The sequence below is a fragment of the Pipistrellus hanaki genome, assembly GCF_964339955.1.
Source record: "Pipistrellus hanaki genome assembly, chromosome: 2".
Taxonomy (NCBI): Eukaryota; Metazoa; Chordata; class Mammalia; order Chiroptera; family Vespertilionidae; genus Pipistrellus; species Pipistrellus hanaki.
The window spans coordinates 133,260,306-133,283,936 of NC_140504.1; the positions used below are offsets into that span (position 1 = coordinate 133,260,306).

Sequence of the window (23,631 nt, forward strand, 5' to 3'; positions counted from 1 at the left end):
GTCACAGAAAAAAGACCAGTGGTCAGGGTTAGGAGGGAGGAATGAGTGGATAGAGCACAGAGAACATTTAGGGGAGTGAAAAATTACTCTGTATGATATTGTAACGGTGACTATATGTCATTATACATTTGTCTAAACCCATAGAAAGTATAATGCCAAGAGTGGACCCTAATGTAAATTATGGACTTTGGGTGATAATGATGTATCAATGTAGGTTAATCAATTATAACTCTGGTGTAGGATGTAGATAATGGGGGCAGGAGACATATGGGAAATCTCCACCTTCTGCTCAATTTGACTGTGAACTTAAAACTACTCTTTAAAAAGTAAATTTTAAAAAAATCAATGGTTGGAGTGGTGAAAGATGAGCAGGTATAGGAAAAAGGGAGTAAATTTTTTTTATTGTAGTAAAATCACACAAAATTTACCATCTTAACCATTTTAAGTTTACAATTCAATGATATTAAGTACATTCATATTGTTGTACAACCATCAACCATCATCCATAAGCAGAATCCTTTTCATCTTCAAAACTCAAACTCTATACCTATTCATCAGTAACTCATTCCCTTCTCCCTGCCCCCAGCAACTGCCATTCTACTTTCTATGAATTTGACTGCTTTAAGCACCTTCTATAAATGGAATCATGCAGTATTTGTCTTTTCCTGACTGGTTTAATTTCATAATTTAGCATAATGTCTTCAAGGTTCATCCATATTTGCAGCATATGCCAGTATTTTCCCTAATTTTTTTAAGATTTAATAATATCCCATTGTATCTACACACCATTTTGATTATCCATTTATATGTTCACAAATCCCTGGGTTACTTCTACCTTCTGGCTACTGTGAATAATGCCATGGACACAGGTGTACAAATATCTCTTTAAAACTCTGCTTTCAGGCCACAGAGGATTTTTAAGAGATGAAGCTATTCTATATGATCTTGGAATGGTAGACACATGGCATTATACATATCAAAACCTACAAAACTTCACAGATCAAAGAATAAACTTAAGGTATGCAACTTTTTAAAAAATCATTGAGAAAGTAAAAGGATTCCAAGAAAGAATACAGATTAAGAAAATATAACTATATTACAAATGCATGGAATAACCTCACTTAGGAGGATGAGGGAAATGTTGCTGACCTAAGTAACTTTGAAAATGGGGATTATGTAAGACTAAAAGAAAAAAGAGCTACAATTAAGTACTGTACTCTAGTTGATAATGTTGGTTCCCCGGGACTTTAAGTTAATAACTTTGATATTGCTATAAATATATACTGCAAAGGAACAAGTAAGCAACTGGATATCAGGTGAAGGGAATTAAGAATGGAACTTTGCCTGGCCGGTGTGGCACAATGGTTGACTGTTAACCTATAAACCAGGAGGTCACGATTCAATTCCCGGTCAGGGCACAAGCCCAGATTGCAGGCTCCATCCCCATTGGGTGCTGTGCAGGATGCAGCCAATCAAAGATTCCCTCTCATCACTGATGTTTCTATCTCTCTCCCCCTCTCCATTCCTCTCTGAGGTCAATAAAATAAATATAAAGGCAGTCCTCGGGTTACGTCGGACTCAACTTAGGTCATTTCGTGGTTTTGTTGCCATCTCCATTTATAAAAAAAAGTTCCGTCATTTCAACGTATATACATATCTGCTTTATGTTTTTTTATTATTTATTTACAAGTAAAGGTCAGGCCTTATCTTTCTTTTAAATTTTTCTTACTGTTTCACTTCATTACTGCTGTGCGTGTGCTCCACGTGAGTGACATAGCTGCTTATGTAGGTGGGTTCCGATTACTGTGAAAATCGCATTACATCGCGCCGTAGGAACATGTCTCCGACGTAACCGGAGGACCTACTGTATTTTTTAAAATAAGTGGGAATTTTCAGATAAACAAGAAAATAGAAGGGCACAAGTGGTAATGGAATAAAGTTTATAGCATCAGTAAGAACTCAGATTTAATTTAATATAGATATGATGGTTACAAATATTGTAGAAATATTCATAGATATGTGTATATATGCAGGTTAGTGTACACACATATAGGACCTAGGCAGGAAAACATGCAAGATGAGACTGGACCATCTTGTAGTTCCAAAAAGTAAGGGACTTTTAAAAATCGTTTTTATGGAGATAATGTTCAGGCACAGGAGCCACCTAAAAAAGCTCCCAATGGGTAAAAGCTGAAGCAATCTGAGCAATAAAATAAGTGAAATAGCAGTGGATTATAAACCAAAGTATAAAATAAATATCCCTGAGTCCTTATTGATATAAATAAATGATTGGATAAATAAATGTGGGAGAGAGACAAATATCCTATTCAGAAGAATTCCAAATAAATTATGTAGATACTCCACCCTAAAAGAGAGAAGCAGAACTTCTAAATATGAGCTGTACATAGTGACTTCCTTCTAGAGAATACAGTATAGATAGAATGGAAAAAATAACTTGACAGCCTGGCCAGGTAGCTCAGTTAGATGGAGTGAAGTCCCAATAAGCCAAAGTTTTAGGTTCAATCCCCAATCAGGGCACAAACAAGAATCAACTAATGGGTGCATGACTGAGAAGAACAGTCAATGTCTCTCTGTCTCTCTCGCAAATCAATAGATTAAAATAATGTTATAGTGAAATAACCTGACAAACACTATTTCAGCCAGATGACCAACATCAGTATCTACTAGTAAGTCATAAAATGGTATCTTTGAAATTATGTGATGAAAATGACATATTTTTCCCCAAAAGAAGTAACTTCAGTCTGATTGTGAGAAAAACATCAGACAAATTCCAATAAAGGGCCGTCATATACCTGACCAGTGCTTCTCTAAACTCTCAAGGTCATCAAACACAAGGAAAGTCAGAGAAAATGGCACAGGCAAGATGTGCCTAAAGAGACATAGTAAATGGAAGGTGGAACAGAAACCGACATTAGATAAAAACTAAGGATATCTTGCCTGGCCACTGTGGACAATGACTGATCGCTGACCCATGCACCAAGAGGTCTATTCCCTGTCAGGGCGCATGCTTAGGTTGTGGGCCCTATCCCCCACAGGGGACATGCAGCAGGCAGCTGATCAAGGTCTCTCTCATAAATGTTCTCTCTCTCTCTTCCTCCCTCTCCTTTCCTCTCTCGAAAATATATAAAACATATTTTTTAAAAAAAGAAAACTACGGACATCTAAGTAAACTGTAGATTTTCATTAATAATAATGTGTCACTATTGGTTCATTAATTGTAATAAATTGTAACTGTTCTAATGTATCAATTTAAAGAGGGGGAGGAGAGAAAAGTAAGTGCTCTTAACTCCCTGGAGGCAATTTTATAGCTTGGTATTTGTTATATTTAGATGACTAAGAGACCTGGGTAATTATAGGATATCTGTATTGTTTCCAACATTCAGCAAATCTTTCCACTTGCAAAATAAACTTCTGGACTTATTTTAGGACCCTTTCATCAGTCCCTGCAGTGCCTTCACTCAGTCTGGAGTCAGGTCAACTTCACCACATCCTGTCCAACTGGACACTTGCTCAAAACTCTCATCTGCTCTGACAGGTGACATCAGCATGGCATGGAGTATCAAGCAAGCAGCAGCCCACAGATTCCAGCTACGACACATAAGTCCTTCACTACCAGGCCTCTTGCAACAATGACAGACTGTGTTAGACCCCTAACGGCCTCATCTCTAAAATATCTGCTCTGCCAAAACCAGTTTGGTTCAGTGGATAGAGCATCAGCCTGCGGACTGAAAGGTCCCAGGTTCGATTCCTGTCAAGGGAATGTACCTGGGTTGTGGGCACATCCCCAGTAGGGGGTGTGCAGGAGGCAGCTGATCGATGTTTCTCTCTCTCATCGATATTTCTATCTCTCTCCCTTCCTCTCTGTAAAAAATCAATAAAATATGTTTTAAATAAATAAATAAATAAATAATAACATATCTGCTTTGTCCCTTAAATTATGGCCTTTTCTTAACTCTTATGCTATCATTCACAAATACAGAGAAGATACATCCGTATCTTCCACAAAGCCATCATTAATGCATTGGGGACAGAGACCATACATGCTATGTTTTGGGGTACATTCTTCCTTTCTAATAGAATCCTGATCTTGTACAAATGGCAAAGTGCCCAACTTTGCACAGTGAGACCTAAGGAGCAGTTTGTTGTGGAGAGTCTAGGAAAGCTTTAGCCTTCCCAATAAACACACAGATAGAACTGATGCAGTTCCTTTCCCCTGCTCCTCCCCCCTTCCCCCACCCCATAAATACAGATATAATGGCTGGAGCTGCACCACCTGGCCACCTGAGGGAAATCCTAAACAGCTGCACAGATGCTGTACCTGTTAGTGTTGAGTTCATAAACCCATGCAAGTGATTGCCAACTTCCAAATTTCTTGTTATATAAGGCAAATAAGTTATTTTTTTTAAGTACCTGTTTAAAAAAAAAAAAATCAAGTGCGGCTTCCAACACCATAAACAGCCATGATAAATGTGACTTCAAAAGAAAGACTTCAAAAGAAAGACTATAGTACACCTCAGAAAGAATAGTACATCTCCTCTCACAACAGGACTGGGGAAAAGGTAGGGGATCGGAACAATTCCAGGGTAAAATCACACAAAATTCTTTAAAAGAACTAAAATTTTATGCAGGTAGACCTTAATCCTGGTAAACATCTTTTCAGGGTCCTGGGGTCACTAAATATGTAAGGAAAGTCTCTAACATGAAAGACAGGAACCAAAACTCACAAAGAGGGGGTGCGGGGCAAGGGAAGCACCTTGGAGGCTATAGGTATTAAGAATAAGAAAACTAAACACAAAAAGAATTTTAAAAAATTAAAACTATATTTGAGACCTAAATAGACACTTCTCCAAACTAGACATACAATCCTACCCTGGGATCCTGAGTCATGGCTTAACTAATAATAGGTATTCATCAGAAAAGTTTTTTAAAAAAATCTTTAAGCTATGCATCACAGAGGTTTCAATTACCTTGATTTTTATCATTTATACTAGAGAAAAATCTCAACTATCATTAACATTTGTCAAAAATCTCCTTAACACTGTATTCTCTGAAATCAATCTTTTGTTTTCCCAATTCATTCTCAATTTACATTATTCTTACATATAGCCATCAATTAATACTCAAAGCATATAACAGAATGTTCATTGTTCTCACTTTTAGAATCCATAGGGCCATATCAGTGATCATTTGCACTTAAATTAAGGAAATGGGAATTCTAGGTCTAAATAAATTGAGATAAATTTCATATGATACAACTAGTTATATGTCCAGATTATAGAACAGATCTCAAACCTATTAGAAATACACATGCTGAGGGAGGGAAAACTTAGTACTCAAAACATAATTTGATGATAGTTACAGTAATCTACTGATTCCCTCATTCAACCAACATTTCAGTGCTTACAATATCCCTATTCCTTTTCTACAAATTATGTATACAACAGGGATATAACAGGAACAAACAGATGATTTTTACTCTCTGGAAACAACAAAAATAATGAAGTGCCCAAAATAGAAAAATCTGGATACTCAGTCAAGGTTGCAGGTTTGATTCCTAGTCAGGGCACATACAAGAATCAACCAATGAATGCATAAATAAGTGGAACAACAAATTGGTTTCTCTCCACCCCCTCCCTTTCCTCTCTCTAAAATCAATATTTTTAACTAAGGTAGGGATGGGAGGCAGAAGGAGGGTATTCCTCAGCCCAGCCTGCACCCTCTCCAATCTAGTACCCCTCGAGGGATGTTTGCCCATTTAGGCCCAATCCCACCTAAGTGGGCAGTCGGACATCCCTCTCACAATCCAGGACTGCTGGCTCCCAACTGCTCACCTGCCTGCCTTCCTGATTGCCCCAAATCACTTCTGCCAGCCTGCCTGATCGCCCCCTAACCACTCCCCTGTCGGCCTGATTGACTGCTCCCCTGCTGGCCTGATTGCCCACAACTGCCCTCCCCTGCTGGCCATTTTGTGGCAGCCATGTTGTGTCCTGATGGGGGAGGCCATCTTATATGTTGGAGTGATGGTCAATTTGCATATTATCTCTTTATTATATAGGATTCTTTTTTTAAAAAAAAAGGGGGGGGGGAGGTGTCTGACCCTATACATTTATGCTTTTTCAAACCATAACAAATACTATATTTCACATATATCATGAAGTATTGTTAAATTCTGATGATTAAGCTATCAAGACCTTAGGAAAAAAATTGCTCCTAAGTCCCACATTACAAAAAGCAGTCAGGTATCTTACAAAGAAGTAGTTTCAAAGAACTATGATAAATGTGACTTCAAAAAAAACATTTGTCTAGCCAGTGTGGCTCAGTGGTTGAGTAGGAGGTTATCTGTTGATTCCTGGTCAGGGTACATGCTCAGATTCTGGACTCAATCCCCAGTAGGAGGCAGCCAACCAATGATTCTCTTTCATCATTGACTAGAGGCCCGGTGCACAAATTCATGCACAGGTGGGCTCCCTCAGCCTGGCCAGTGATCAAGGCCTTTTCAGGGAGGCCAGCCAGCTGGAGGGACCCTAGGAGGTTAGCCAACCAGCCCTCCAATCGGGGCCTGGAGGCAGGGGTGCAGGAGGTTGGCTGTGGGAGCACACTGATCACCAGTGGGCAACTCTTGCAGTGAGCGTCTGTCCCATGGTGGTCAGTACCCGTCATAGCCACTGGTCAACCGGTCATTCCAGTCGTTCTGTTATAACAGTCACTTAGGCTTTTTATATATAGAGATATCTATAGATGTTTCTATCTCTCCCTCTCTCTTCTTCTCTGCAATCAATAAAAACGTATTTTTAAAAGATTATAATACAAGTGAAAATTCTGTGAAAGTCATCGAAAGCAGCTCATTGTAGGAAAGAAATGCTGAAAAGCACAGAAACAGTATTAAAACATAACTGTAACCCCAACGGATTCTTTTAAGCACAATTTGCAATTTTAAAGCATCTATCATTCTGTCATCAATTAAAAAGTGGTATCTCAAAATATCCTGACCTATTTTTATTCCATGAGAAATTTAGTCCATAAGTCAGCTAATAATACTAGTCATTAAAGCCACACTGGGGGGATCAAAACTGCATTTTCACAATGAACACCTTCAACCTCAGGAAAAAATACTGAAACTAAACTGATATAAAAATATTAAGTCATAGATAAGAGGCAAATGGGGGGATGGTATAAAACAAATTGCAGGAATAACATGTTAAAAAATAAAAATTATTTCAGAACCAATAACACATTATTAAAGGAACCAACATATTTCTAATATTCTTGCAGAGATAATCAAATCAATACAACTTTCATCTCCTAAAATCCAGAGATTCTACCTAGTACTACTGAAGAATTCAGAAGAGAAGAGATAATCCCTTCTGCTTAACAAAGATTCCCCTCTGTGGATTTTTAAAGGTCTAAAAGTTGAGTTCATTATATGCTAATGCTCTCTCTCGTGCTCTCTCTCTGTCACACATACACCTCATGAATTTGAATAAAGCATTCCTCCAGATGGACCTCTTAGCCTGGTCCCACTGTACATTCCACTCCATCCCTACTTTCTTTCAGGAATCCTACACTCAAATTCAAGCCAAACCTAACCACTATACTTAGTCCAGCAAGCACTAAAGATCCCGGTAGTGTTAGGCTCTATGCCATGCAGTGTGCTGAGCTAAGGATAGAGCAATGATTCAGACAATGAATAAGTAATGAGTAAGACATGATCTCTGCCCTCTATGAACTTGTCCGGAATCCCCATATACAAACCCTCCCTATTCCAAATATCTTCTTGGTATGTCTGATATACTGTACATAGCCTGAACTAATATGTAGAACAGTTTTTGCTTTCTAGAAAACAAAACCTTTACATAACCTTTTCTTACTAGTTTTTAAATGGCTGTAGGGATGAGTATTTCCCCAAAAAACAGAATTTTTCATTTTTGCTATTGAGCCGAAAATGTGTAAGGGCTCTAGATTATTAATAAGACACCAGTCCCAGCCAGTTTGGCTCAATGAATAGAGCCTTAGCCCATTGACTGAATGGTTCCAGGTTCAATTCCGGTCAAGGGCATGCATCTCAGTTGCAGGCTTGAGGCAACCAACCTATGTTTCTTTCTGTCTCTCCCCTCCATTCTCTCTAAAAATCCATGGAAAAATGAAAATTATTTTTTTAAATAAATAAGATACCACTTATAGGTACACATAGAAGATGCTCATAATTACCAACTATTACTATTCTTTTATCCTGTGTTCTGCCAGCAAAGATGAGTTAATATATAGGAAAAAATAGATTAGGTTTTAAGTTTCCAGCCAAACCCACATTTTATAGCCTGGGGGAGGAAAAAGAGTAAATGGTTTAAGATAAGGGTAGGGGCCGGGACCAGTTTGGCTCAGTGGATAGAGCATCGGCCTGCGGACTGAAAGGTCCCGGGTTCGATTCCGGGCAAGGGCATGTACCTTGGTTGCGGGCACATCCCCAGTGGGGGGTGTGCAGGAGGCAGCTGATCGATGATTCTCTCTCATCCATGTTTCTAACTCCCTATCCCTCTCTCTTCCTTTCTGTGAAAAATCAATAAAATATATTTAAAAAAAAAAAAAAAAAAAAGATAAAGGCAGGGAAGAGGAATGGAAATGAGAGTTTTATGGAAGTAGCAATGCAGATGAGATACTGGTTAGTGGCAGCTCTCCAGCTCCCACCTTATCATAGTCAGAAGAGAATGGTGTCATAAAAAGGTCCCTTGAAATTCTCACCCTCCTTAATAAATAACAACATCTGTAATGCATTTGTAATGTTGAACATGGCAATATCTACCAACAAAAGGAATGTATACCATGACCATTTTCCAAAGATTTGAATGTGTAAGAAATAACAATAATATAAGGTGGTAGTCCCATTAGAAAGGTGGCATCCAGAGTGTCTGGAGTAGGGGTGTCGAACTCAATCAGAGAAGGGGCCAAAATCTAAAATCCAGCCTAAATCGCGGGCCGAATGGTTTACTGAACAGTCATAAACTGACAATGTCATAAACTGACAGCGGAGTGCAGTGATGACAGCGCGGTGCGGGCCACATTGCAAGGCCTGGCGGGCTGGATTTGGCCCGCGGGCCTTGTGTTTGACACATGTGGTCTGGAGGGAGTTGATACCGTGTTTCCCAAAAATAAGACATCCTCCGAAAAATAAGACCTACTTACAGGTTTCCTTCTGAGTGAAATATAAGGCATCCCCCTGAAAATAAGCCCCTCCCCCCCCCAGGCTACACATGAGAGATTTGGTCCACTGATTCTGAAAGAAATGGAGTCACAAGAAATTCACCAGGAAATTCAGGAATTGGATTGTTATGATGATGTTCCAGAAGATGATGGCATGACTATCATTGAATAAATGAGTAAATTCTTGATACTGTAGGATTCAGTTTGTCTGGTTTGTGTTGACAACTACCGTACTACCGTACCGTATACAGGTAATAAATTTCCTTTATTTCCATTTAACAATAAATGTGTACCATATTCTTCTTCATGGAAAAATAAGACATCCCCTGAAAATAAGAGCTAGCGCACCTTTGGGAGCAAAAATTAATATAAGACACTGTCTTATTTTCGGGGAAACAGGGTAGGAACTGGTTAACAGAGACATTCTGTACAATAATATCAATGAAGCGAAGAATTTGGAGTTAAAAGAGTAATATCATCTCAAAATAGCCCTACGGCTATTATAAGCCTTCAGAAATCTCACCAGGCATTGCACAATATAAAAACACAAAACTTTTATTTTTTAAATTAAACTGAATTCCTATAGCAGTTTCATAGTCCTTAAAAAAAAGCAATACAGCCCTAACCAGTTTGGTTCAGTGGCTAAAGCATTAGCCTGTGGACTGAAGGGTCCCAGATTCAATTCTGGTCTCAAGGGCATGTATGTACCTTGGTTGCAGGCACATCCCCAGTAGGGGGTGTGCAGGAGGCAGCTGATCAATGTTTCTCTCTCATCAATGTTTCTAATTCTATATCCCTCTCCCTTCCTCTCTGTAAAAAATCAATAAAATATATTTAAATATATATTTAAAAAAGCAATACAGTTCACACTTGTCAACTTCCTTTAGATAAGTGCATTCTAAAAATTTTGAAATAAAATTAAGTCAATATTACAGACGTGGTCTAACCATTATAGAATACAATGGGACCCAATACTTTTGTTCTAGACAAATCTATTAATGTGGCCCAACATTCCACCAGTTATTTTGGCAGACAAATCCCCAAAGTACCAGTCAGATACATTCACAAGAACTACTTTTAGGTCAATTCACCATTCTGCAAACAGTAAAAATTTTTAACAAAAGTATTAAAACTTAGCTTTATCATTCTGCTTTCAGCTTGTTAGACCCTCATGAACTGTTATCTAGACCACCCATTATATCATCACCTGCAAAGCTTTGGTACCACAAAGACTTCTTCCAAGATGTACTTTTAATGAGCAACCAATATTGTGGGTAATACAAGGAGTGGTTAATTCAATTGGGCAAACATGCACGCTTGTCCTACAAGCATTGTTTTAGTCAGTGAAAACAAAGAAAACTAACTGTGCCTACACTCAAAAACTCAAAAGTCTAGCACGGCTGGTGTGGCTCAGTGGTTGAATATCAACCTATGAACCAGGAAGTCATGGTTTGATTCCCGGTGCAGCCTCGATCCCGTGTGAGGCGTGCAGGAGGCAGCCAATCAATGATTCTCTCATCATTGATGTTTCTATCTCTCCCTCTTTCTCTCTGAAATCAATAAAAATATATATTTTTTAAAAACCTCAAAAGTCTAGTACACTTACAATATAAGTGTTAAAATAGAAATGCTATATAAAGTGCTATGAGGACAAAGATTAGAAATAATTAAAGGGTTAAGACTGGGGTGTTACTTAAATAATCCACTGAATCTGTGATCTAATCTACATTTTCAATTTCTTCGGAGAAGTCATGAGTGTTCTTAAACACACTTCCCTAACAATACAACAAAAATAATGATGGGGAGGAGAATCCAAGATGGCTGCTCGGGTAGGCAACTAGCCGCAGCCACACACAACAATTTTAATAAAATACAACTAAAATATAAAATGGACATTACCCAGAACTACAGGAAAGTCGACTGACTGGAAATCCTACAACAAGAAGCAAGGAGAAAACCAGAAGGAAGCGCAGAGGAGCTGTAAAAGCCTAAGGTACGGAGACACGCGGCGCGCGGAGAGGACGGAGCCGGAGAGGAGGGAGGCAGAGTGCCTGGCGGGTGTTCCCTAGCGGAAAGGAGATAAACACTCCGACTGTGCTGGGCCCCTGACTGCTCTGAACCCCAGTTCTGAGCCAGACCCCGGGGACTCAGGCTCAGCCATAGGGAACTGGGCTGTAAGTCGGCACCCCGGGGTAGCGGAGAAAGGAGGTCCCAGAGGCGCGCACACTGCCCCCAGAGAAGGGACGGTCGGCTGTGCCGCGAGATTGCCCTGACGGGAAGGAGACTGGGGCTCCAGACTGCTGTGAACGCCACCTCCAACTCCACTTCCAACTGAACTGAACCCCAATACCGGGCTCATTGGGGGAGAGCATAGACTGTTTGGCAGCAGGTGAAAATCGAGGGCACCTTTCTCTCAGAGGTGCTAGCAGTGAGCACTGAAGGACCCGCATAGGGCGGGGCTGACGGAAGCCAAAGCTGCAGGCTCCACCCTGAAACCCCGTCCCATCTGTAACTGCGAAATGCGACAACAAAATAGATCACAAACGAAAGAAATGGAGGACAAAAAGCGTCTGGATATAGAGTTCAAATCTACGCTTATAAGGTTTTTCAAGAATTTCCTAGAAAAGATGGATAAGGCCTATGAGGATATGAAAAGAGATCAACTAGAATTAATAAGGAGTCAACAAGAAATGATAAGGGATCAACAAGAAATAAAGAATACATTGTCTGAAATAAAAAATATTCTACAGAGTCCTAAAAACAGAAGGGAAGATTGCAAGAATCAAGTCAAAGATTTGGAACATAAAGAGCCAGAAGACACTCCTCCACAGAAGCTAGAAGGCAAGAGAATCCAGAAAATTGAAGATAATGTAAGAAACCTCTGGGACAACTTCAAGCGAACCAACATCAGAATTATGGGGGTTCCAGAAGATGAGAGAGAGCAAGATATCGAAAACATACTGAAAGAAATAGTGACAGAAAACTTCCCCCACCTGGTGAAAGAATTTGACTTACAAGTCCAGGAAGCGCACAGAACTCCAAACAAAAGGAATCCAAAGAGGACCACACCGAGACACATCATTATTAAAATTCCAAGAGCAAAAGATAAAGAGAGAATATTAAAAGAAGCAAGAGCAAAGAAGGTAGTAACTTATAAAGGAGCACCTATACAATTGTCAGCTGACTTCTCAACAGAAACCATGCAGGCCAGAAGGGAATGGCAAGAAATATTCAAGGTGATGAATAGCAAGAACCTACAGCCAAAAATAAGCTACCCAGCAAAGCTATCATTCAGAATCGAAGGCCAGATAAAGAGCTTCACTAATAAAAAAAAGCTAAAGGAGTTCATCACCACCAAACCAGAATTATATGAATTGCTGAAGGGGGTTCTTTCAGAAGAGAAAGTAAACAAAGATAAAAATTATGAACAACAAATACGTAATTATCAACAAGTGAATCTAAAAACCAAGGAAATTAAAAAAATCTGATGAACAATATTAACTGTTGAATATAATAGAATCAGAGGTATGGAAGGGGAGTGAACTGACAATTCTTGGGGAAAAGGGGAGAAGAGGGTGTGGGAAGAGACTGAACATAAACTGTGCACCTATGGATGAGGACAATGGGGAGAGGGGAAAGGGCAGAGGGTGGGGTGGGAACCTGGTGGAGGAGAGCAATGGTGGGGGGGGGGGGGAAGGAACATTTGTAATAATATGAAAAATAAAAACTTATTAAAAAAAATAAAATAAATAAAAAAATAAAAAAAAAATAAAAAAAAAATAATGATGGTATTTAAATTATGCACCCTTAAAACTAAGCCAAAAATCTCAGACCAGGAAACTAAGACATAAAGAAAAAAGGTTTATTAAGCCCCTATATATTAAGTGAGATATTTAAACCTACCCTCTAACTTCCAGGCTAGTCACCTCCTTTCCCTTGGGGGGCAAATTTTCAAATAAATCATGATATGAAGATGATGTGTTCGCCACATTTTTTCTTATCTATATATACACTCATAACTGTACATGGACTTACTTTGTTGTTGAACTTTAACTGGCTTCTCAAAAACAATTAAAAAGCCATTTCCTAATAAGTAAACTTTCTGAATAAACACAGGACTTCTCCAATTTCTTATTTTCTTATTTGTAAGCAGAGCTAATAACTCAACATCTGTGCTTTGTGGAGTCATTAGTACATATTTGGATTATTTTTAATTCAATCATTCTACTTATGATAATAAAGAAATCAACACAATAAACAATGCTTAAGATGCTACCTAATAATTACATTGCATCCTGAAGAAAGGAAGGCACTGCCCACTCTTTGTTTGCTATTACCCAGAACACAGAACAGTGTCCACATTATAGAGACTCATTCAGAACACTAGAAATTCCTTAAAACACAGCTCAAATCTAATATCAGTTCATTCATATACTTTCACAACCACACATCAAAATCTGCCACAACCCACTTGGCCTATCACTTAGTCCTGTCCCACAGAATCAGTATGAGAGTGACTAATGTACTGTTTTTGTTTTGTTTTTCATTTTAATTTACTACTTTATTCTCAATTTTAACATAAGACTAAAGAAGCATTAAGACAGCAATGCAACTACAATGAATATTATAAGAAACTTTAGCCCAGCTGGTGTTGCTCAGTGGTTGTAGACCTATAAACCAGAAGGTCACAGTTCAATTCCTGTCAGGGCACATGCTGGGATTGCAGGCTCAGTATGCAGGAGGTAGCCAATCAAAGATTCTCTCTCATCTTTGATGTTTCTCTTTCTCTCCCTCTCCATTCCTCTCTGAAATCAATAAAAATATGTTTTTAAAAGAAACAAATTTGAGTGCATAACTACATATCATTTTTTGGTAATATGATCTCTCAACAATTAAACCTTCCTGACAGTAATGCAATTCTAAACATGAAAACTGGTTTTTAAATTTGAAATTTCAAGAGAAATTTCCCAACCTCAAATTCCTCAATGGCAAAAACACAGTATAGTTGTTTGTTACAATCCACTGGAAGGACAATATCCTTTTTTCAAAACTGAGAACAATAAAAACAGGAAGTCTAGTCAAAATTTTCTAAGGTCTCTTCTGGTCCCAATAGTCCTCTACACCAACTCCTACTTATGTAAGGTTTAAGCATCCAGTTGGTATTAGTTGATTCCACATTATTTAGCTCCTAATAAATGTTTCCCTCAAATCCTCAAACCACTAAAAAAAATTTTAAACGTGGAGATTAAATTTTAAGAGAAAAATTTTAAATATTTTTAAAATTTCAATAAAAGATACTAGAACAGAAATTCACATCTCTTCTACAGTTTACCTTTTCAGATTGATATTAAAATGCTGAAAATAACTAAAATGAAAGGAGAAAGGGCGAGGGGTCGGTAATTGCTTCTGAATGTATATTCTTAAAATTTAAAAATGTTTTAACTTTATTTTTTAGAGAGATGGAGAGGAAAGAGAGGGTGAGGAGACGGACAGAGAGATAACCTACAGGGGATGGAACCCACAATCTTAAGTATGTGCCCTTACGGGGAATTAAACTCGTCCCCTTTATGGTGTAAGGGACGCTTTAACCAACTTAGCCACACTGAAAAGGATTAGAAAAAAGTTTAAAATTGCATTTTAGTGTTCACTAAAATATTACATTGTGTCTCCTTAAAAATGTTTTTCTATAAATGTTATAAAGTGATTTTTTAAACAAATTAAGAGTTAAGTCTACAAGATATCCCTCCACTGTTTTCCTTTGTGTACTTTTAAAAATCTGAAACTTGGTCATTCAATTACATAAAAATAAAAGTATTTTCTAATTATAAAAATGGAAAATAAAACTATACCCATCTCCTGTATGATGACATACTATATTATCGAAGGCACCAAACCACACACTATAACCAGTTATAGAATGTACACCACCAAAGGGAAAAGACCAGTAACACCTGAGACTCTAACCAAAGTAAAGGTAGCTCCTTTAGCCTACAAGTTTCCCCAATACGAGAACAATGAATGCTATCTAAAGAACGACATGAAGAGGCTCCTGAGGTGTTTTTCTCTTGGGGGGTGTTTACAGGCTGAGCACTTATCCACAGGTAACAGGAGCTTCCCGGGCTATCTATAGCTCAGCAGGTGTGCTCAACCAGATGCCTCTAAAGCCTCTTCCAGGTCTAAGATTCCTAATCTGCAAAATGTAAAATAATAATAATAATAATTTTAAAAAAAAACATGTCCCTTTCATTTACCAATCTGCCCTCATTTCAATCCTAAATGCACGTATGAGGTTAAAGTTCCTTCTCCCCTTGCTCTGCAGTGATTTCTCAGATCCTCGCTAACAAAAGGGCAATGCGCACAGGTGGGCTGGCAGGGCGGGGCGGGCGGCTCCGGGCGGCGCCCACGCCCGCTCCCGCCGCCGCACCTGGGCGATCCCGGCCGCCGCACCTCACCCTCCCGCGGGGGCCCCGCGAGCGGAACCCGCCACCAGGCACGGTGCCTTCGCCCCTCGGCCGGGCGCTGGGCATTGTCTGGAGGCTCCCGCGCCCGAGAAAGGCGGGGACGAAAGAGACAAAAAAAAAAAAAAAGAGGGAAAACCTACAAGAATACCGAACGGCGTTGGGGAAGTAAAGCCCGCGGGAAGCGCGCGCCCCTTTGGGGAGGGAGCACTGGCTTCCCCGGCCATCGCTGCGTTTCCCCCCCAGACCCCAAAGCCGCCCCTCGGCCCCGGGGGAGGCCAGGTGGCCGGGCAGTCCCCGGGGCCGCGGGGCCGGGGCGCGGCGGGCCGGGCCCGAACAAAGCCGCGGCTCCCCACCTGGGCGGCTCCCGGCGGCCCGGCCCGGCGAGGGGCAGCGGCGCGGGGCCCTCCCGCCGCGGCCAGCGCCCTCCGGGACAATGGGCCTCCCCGCTGCGGGCGCGGGACACAAAGGCTGAGGGCGCGGGGCCGGGGGACGGCGGAGGGCGAAGGCGCGGGAGCCCACGGGCCGCTGCCCCGCCGTCCAGGGCGCCGCCCCGGCCCCCCGGGGGGCGCCCTCCGTCCCCGGCCGGGAGGGCTGCACACAAAGGGGAGCGGACCCCAACTCCAGCGCCAGGGGCGGGGCCGCGCGCCCCTCACTCACCCACAGCTCCGTGCCCCAGCTCATGGTGAAGCCGCTGCGCCCCCCGCCGGCCGCCGCCCGCTGTCCGTCCGCCCGCCCGTCCGTCCGTCCGTCCACCCGCTCGCTGCCGGCGGGCTCGCGGCTGCTGCTGCGCTGCCTCGGAAGGTGCCGCCGCCGCAGGTTCCCCGGCGAGTGAGGCGGAGTGGACGGGAGCCGCCGCCGACGCCGCGTCCCCGCCTCCCGGAGCCGCGGGGAGGGGGCCGGGCCGGGGGCGGGCCGCGAGGGGAGGGGGCGGCGCGGTGCACGCTGGGATCGGGGCGGACCCGCGCTCCGGCCGCCGCGGGCGGGTCCTGCGGGGCAGCCACCTGCCCGGCTCCCTCCGGGCGGGGTCCCCTCCCGTGGGGTCCCCTCCCGCCCGCCCGCACCTCGGGGCGCGGACAGTGTCTCCGCCGATGCCGCTCGGATCCCTGTGTCCGGGGAGGAGAGGGACAGAAGGAAACGACAGCCGCCGCCCCTCTCCGCCCCGAGCCCCTGTAGGTGAGGCAGCTCCGGGCGCCCGCCCTTCCCGCCGCTTCTCCGCGCGGGAGAAACCCTGGCAGGGAGACTCTTCCAGATCCCCGGGTTTAACCTCTTCCAGATCCCCGGGTTTAGGCCGGGGCATTGTGTGGACATTATAAGCAAAACGCCTTTATGGTTCAGGTGATCTTGGGGATCACTGAAATGGGGAGCGGTTGGGTATCAGCTGTGAATGCAATGTGCCCCTGATTCTATTTTTTAATAAAGCATTTTCATTGTATCAGCTCTGTCGGGAAATCATACAAAGAGGCGGCTCTTCCAGCATTTCTTCTTCGGATGTGGCCATGACACGAGAGAGGGAAGACGGGGACAAAAGCTCTCACCTGCAGAAATGACAACGGAGCTTGCATGGCTTTCTGAAATGGGCACTTTGTGGTTGGGGATGGATGGCAGGGGCGCCAGGTTCCTCCCCAGGGGAGCAGAGAACCTATTCAGACTTCACCTGTCTCTCCTTCGGAATGTCCGAGCCCGGGAGGAAGGCCCACCATTTCCTGCTTCCTTTGTGGAGTGGCTCCCCAGCCTCTGAGCAATCATTAACCACAGTCAGCGCGTTTGGATGTGCTGTTAGAGAGCTAACCTTAACAACTCCCCAGCATGCTTTAGCGTTAATTGCTCCTCTTCTAGACACACACTTTCAGTCCAGTCACTAGTAGAATACTCCTTGGTGTGTCTTAAGTTCTTCCTAAAGAGGAATCCTCATACGCTGCTGGTGGGAATGTAAATTGGTACAGCCATTATGGAAATCAGTATGGAGGGTCCTCCCATAATGAAGAATAGAGCTACTGTATGGTCCAGCAGTTCCCCTTCTGAGTGCATGCCCCCCTAACACATCTATAATATAGAAGGGTATATGCTAATTAGACCAGACTTCATTCCAGAGGAAGCCTGCTGAGTGCCAGAGGGAAGCCAGTGCCCGCAGCAAGGGAAGGAAGGCCTACTCTTGCACGAATGTTGTGCATTGGCCCTCTAGTTTATTCGTAAAGACGAATGTACCCCTGTGTTCATGGTAGTCAAGTGTCCTTCGATGGATGATCAGATAAAGAAGATGTGGTAGGGCGGAACACTACTCAGCCATAAGAAAGGATGAAATGCTGCCATTGGTGACAACATGGATCTTGAGAGTATCATGCTAAGTGAAATAAGTCAGACAGAAAAGGGCAAGAACCATATGCTTCCACGTGTGGGATATAAAACAGCAACACACCAACTAACAAAACAAACTCGCCGAAACTGGTTTGGCTCAGTGGAGAGCGTCCCGGATTCGATTCCGGTCAAGGGCATGTACCTTGGTTGCGGGCACATCCCCAGTAGGGGGTGTGCAAGAGGCAGCTGATCGATGATTCTCTCTCATCGATGTTTCTAATTCTCTATCCCTCTCTCTTCCTCTCTGTAAAAAAATCAATAAAATATATTAAAATTTAAAAAAAAAAAAAAAAAACTCATAGACACACACAACAACTTGGTGTTTACCGGAAGGAAAGGTGAGTGGGCAGAGAATGAAGAGGGCAAAGGGGGTCAAATACAGGATGAGGAGGGAGACTACGTTTTGGGTGGTGAGCACACAGGACAATATACAGATGATGTCTTATAGAATTGACCCTTGAAACTTCTATTAATTAACCCATGTCACCCCAATAAATTTTTAAAATAAAAAAGTGAAATAAATAAGAAAAGGAAAATCTCCCTGCCAGAGTGTCTGCATTTGAAACTCCTCCCCAGGGGCCTGCTCAGGTGCCCAGTGTCTTCTCTTCAACCTTTGTCCCTGCGCCGCTGTGCTCCCTCTTGGGGCTGAGGCAGCGAGCCTGAGCCCTCCAGGCAGTCCAGCCTACACGCTTGTTCTGTTCTTTGTTGCCCTTCTCTGAGATGAGCTCGAGCCTACAAACACCCTCCTCCGAAAGGGGTATGGCCAAATTTTAAATGATTAAATATGCCAATATTTTCCTGCATTTCTTCTATTTCACATAGAATTTCTTCACGGTTATTTGTATCGCCTGACCCTGCTGTCCACCTCTGGACGTCATGAAAGTAATGAGCAGTTACAAGTAACAGTAGTGAGTAATGGAAACTATATTTATTGAATGGATGTATCATTATTTAGAACCATTCCAAAGCTAATGTTAAACCAAAACCTTGGAGACCTAAGTTTTTCCTGTGTTTACTGAGCTACGTGCTAGCCAGACAGAGAACCAGGTCTGTGACATGCCCGCCAAGCCACTAGCGTCAGGGCTAGGTGCAGACAAACTGTCCACAGTCCTGCGGTTGACCGACCCGGACTTTTCTATCCTATGGGTTTGAGGAAGAGCGATGTTCGTTGTTTCAATGAATGTATATTGGCCATATATAACGCGGGAGGGAAGGGGGAAGCTGGGAAAGTCCTGGGATAGTGACTAGTGGCATGTGTTGCTTCTGGATTGGGTGTGGGCAACAGTCTGGAAAGTTCGAGGGTAAACAGAATGCCATGGCATGTGGTTAGTCCCCTGTTCGTTTGAGATAACTGCTGAGATAACTGCTTGAGAGCGGATTCAAAGTTTCAACATACATCCAGGAATGTGTGCCTTCTTTTGTTAGTCTTGGCCTGCAGGCTGCAGATGAACTCTTCTGACTCATCCACCCTGTGGTTTTTGTTTTTCTTTCTTGTGTCTAAAATTTATTGAACCTACATATTGTCATAAAATTTAAGACATCTGAAGTACAATTTAAACCTAAATTACATACTTTCCCTTCAAAAAGTAAAATAGTGTACTATGCATATTAAAGATTATCCTCAACCATACACAATTTACACAATACCCAAATGGAATAGAAAGTTTTATATCCTAAATGAACATTCTTTTTTATAAAAATATTTTTATTGATTTCAGAGAAGAAAGGAGAGAAGAGAGAGATAAAAGCGTCAATAATGAGAGAGAATCATTGATCGGCTGCCTCCTTCATACCCCCACTGGGGACTGAGCCCGAAACCTGGGCATGTGCCCTTGACCAGAATCAAACCTAGCGCTCCATCCACTGAGCCAAACCAGCCAAGGCTAGATGAACATTCTTCTTCCAAAGTTTCTAAACAGAACTCCACACTTAGAACAGTTAATTTCTCTGTAAAAAGTTAGGTCTTGGGACACCAAACTCAGATAAAAATTTCTGTTATCCTACATAACTAAGATTTAAGTATAAATCATATTACCAACTTTAATTAATATATTTTAAATATTTATATATTAAAATTCACTATTTACTTTACTAAAGCCTTTAAGCAAATTAATTAGAAAGTGAAAGCTAGCACAACAAAAGAATATGTTTTATAGTATATTTTGTCACAACAATCAAATTAATCAGATTTCAAAGTATTCCTTTTTATAACAAACCCCTAAAATAGAATAGGGGTGTCCAGAAGGGTTTTACACACATATACATACACATATATAGTCACATACACAAATATATATATCATCAGTATAGCAGTTTATAAGGCTGTTGACTTTTTACATAATCAGAATCTATTGGGTGTGAAATTATATTTATTTATACATATGACTTATTCTTTACAGACCCATGACAAGGCATTATGGGAGCAGTGCAAACACATCATTTTTATCCCTAAAAAATGTAAAACAGCACTTCCTGTTCCGTCCTGGGATCCACCTTGAGAGCTGGAGACAAAAGGAACCATTTAGCCAACTTGGATTCTGAAACTTATCCCTGCCAGGAATCCAGAAGATGAAGAGCAAAGCGGGAAGTGAAGAGAGGCCAGCAGCTTCACAGGGACAGCGGAGTGATGCTATCAGGGTAGCAAGAGGACTCTTCCGCCTCTACCCGCAACCCTCCCCCCCCAAAAGCAGGCAAAGGATGTGAGGGCCTGTTCTTCATGGCATGGCAGTGATCTCGGAGCCAATGAGAAATAGGTGGCTTTTGTTTCTTCAACAAAGCAAATGTTTCCCCCGCATGAGACTGAAATGCGCCTCCCCGGAATGTGCCCAGAATTCGTATATACGGAAGAGGGACCTAAAAACGTGACTGAATCCATGTCAGCCTGTCAATCACAGATTGTCATCTTGACCTCAGCAGCCACTCAGTGAGAGCCATTTCCTAGAATTCTCGTGATTCTGAAAAGTCTCCCCTTAGGTGACTTGGAAAATGCGTTCAAAAACCTTCCCGTCTACAATGATTCCAAATGAGTGGGTCATTTTCCAAGTATTTACTTGCCTGATTGTGTATGGCTAGTTTTCATACGTGTTTGCTTCCTTTTAACACAATTTTCTGAATGCCCACCAAATGGCAAATGCCAAATGTTATTATTGCCAAGGCCCTGTGGATACTATAGTGTCCCAAATGTATGTCCACAGCTTCCTGAAACTAATGACCTAGTGGAGGATAAGGACAACTCTACAGGGAACTATAATATACTGCAAGCAACTATGTGATGGGAGACAAACCCCAAAGGGGCTTGCTTTTTGCTTTCCAATCCTTCACTCGTTAAGAGCCAACAAGTACCTGGAGAATGCAAAATCATTTCATGATTAGCTACAGCCAATATATAAGAATAGCAAGGTGAAATTGCTATTCTGATGTGTATAACACATCCAAAGCCAATCATCAAATATGTTTAAACTTTCTGCTTCCTAGGATGATCTTCTCATTGTCCTCTACACATATAGATGGTATGAAATTGCCCACGCTTAAAATGTTTTAAAAGTATCATTTGAGTGGTTCACCTCCCTGACTTATAAAAAAAAGAAAAAAGAAAAGAAAGAATTAAAAACCACAACCCAATTTTCAAAATCAGTCCACACAAATATCATGCTTAAAGCTATCCCTTATGATGTTACTTACAATACAAGAAATTGGAAAGTCCACTAATAGGAGAATGGTTAAGTAACGATTACATAGCAATTAAAGAAATATTAAAAAAAAAAAAAAAAAAAAAAAACTTTCACTGTCTTGCAAAAGAAATGCTTCTGATGATAGGAAAAGGCAGAGTACAAAATAAAATTGTATTTTTATTTATTTATTTATTTAATGGAAGGTTTTTTTTGTGGGCTTTTTTTTTTTTTTTTAATTCTCACCCAAGGATTTTTTAAATTGATTTTTAGAGAGAGAGGGAAAGACAGAGAGAAATAACAACAAGACAGAAACACGTTGATTGGCTGCCTCCTGCAAGCACACTAGGGCCGGGCCTGGGGAGGAGCCTGTAGCCAATATACCTGTCCTTGACCAGAATCGAACTCAGGACCCTTTGGTTGGCAGGCCAACGCTCTACTCACTGAGCCAAACTGGCTGAGGCTAAAATTTTATTTTAAATTTTTTATTTTTAAAATAAAGTATAACAAAGACACCAGAATGTGAACAAAGGTCCCTCTGCGACACTGAGGTAGCAATGACTCAACAAATGAGCTTAGGTGTCAGAGACTTTCAGATCACACCCTGGCTTCACTTTCTGCTTGGCTTGCGTTGAGAAAATTAGTATTCTCTCTGAGCCTTGCTTTCCTTTTCTGAAAAATTAGGGCTCATGGCAATAACTGCCTCATAGGACTGTTGTAAGAAACTTCACTTAAATATCTTTTCATTAATTTCAGAGAGGAAGGGAGAGGGACAGACAGACAGAAACATCAGTGATGTGACAAAATCATTGATTGGCAGCCACCTGCACACTCCCCACTGGGGATCGAGCCCACAACCTGGGCATTCTTGACCAGAATCAAACCTGGGACCCGTCAGTCCCGAAGCTAAGGCGTAAGAGATTTTTTTTTTTTTTTTTTTTTTTAAATAACCCAAGTAAAGAATACATAATAAATGTTTAACAACGAAAGGGAAAAGAAAGGTAAAACAGCATCTTTTTTTAATGTTATTTTTTTATTGTTTGAAGCATTACAAGTAGTAGTATGTATGTCTCCTTTTTTCCCCCTTAACTTCCCCCGGCCTCCCCTACCCCTCAGCATATGCCTTCACCTGCCCCCCAGTGTCTGTGTCCATTGGTTATGTTTATATGCATGCATACAAGTCCTTTGGTTGATCTCTTACAGCGCCCCCCTCCCCAACCTTCCCTGCCTTCCCACCATAATTTGACAGTCTGTTCAATGGTTGTTTTTTTATCTCTTTAACTATTTTTCCCCATTTTTTTTCTTTAAGAAATCTTGCAACTGAATACTAGAAATAAACATAAGAACAAAAAAACATTTGAGTCCCAATTTCAATGTCCAACAGTTCTGAGCCCCAGTTTCAATGTCAAATAGTTCCTTCTGTGTACATGTCAGCCATGACATAACAGCATCTTGAAAGCAAAACCTCTTTAGTATAACAGCAATTTATTATTAATTTATTCCAGGTGCTACCTCCAATCATACTTTGCATCATGAAGTGATACAAAGTTCTGCCAAACCAATTATCTCATACCTTTTTGCTACTTGACCTATTTTGGCCACTTATTACTACATAGTTTCTCTTTCATATTGTATATTTTATAAGGTACTCAACACTAAGAGAGAATCGAGGAAAGAATATTATTCTAGCTTTCTCCACATATTTTGACAATGGGGCCATCTACTGAGTAAAATTGAAAGAGTTCAAATTGTCAGGCTCATTAGCAATTTTTAAAATTATTAGAATGTACCTTTTTATTAATTATGGAAAATAAACTTTTACTTAAACTCTCTCTTCAGACATATGTTTGAACTCTATGATATGCCATCAAAATGCTACATTTTCTTGATATTTTATCATGTACTAATTCAAATGTAAGTCTCTCATAGTT

At 41.3% G+C, this 23,631-nt stretch overlaps 1 protein-coding gene across 4 annotated transcripts in view; it reads right to left on the reverse strand.

The window, feature by feature from the left end:
- Window positions 1-16,578, reverse strand: part of FNBP1L (formin binding protein 1 like) — a 117,549-nt gene extending 100,971 nt beyond the window's left edge. For 3 of the 4 annotated variants that reach the window (XR_014794068.1, XM_084873430.1, XM_084873429.1), the window contains exon 1: window positions 16,335-16,577. Coding sequence is in view for 3 of the 4 variants with exons in the window: in XM_084873430.1 (XP_084729556.1) it covers window positions 16,335-16,358 (24 nt within the window). In the remaining variant the exon portion in view is untranslated. Of the gene's footprint in view, window positions 1-16,334 lie in introns of all 4 variants that reach the window. The other variant, XM_084873431.1, reaches the window with a different exon arrangement.
- Between the last annotated feature and the right edge of the window lie 7,053 nt (window positions 16,579-23,631).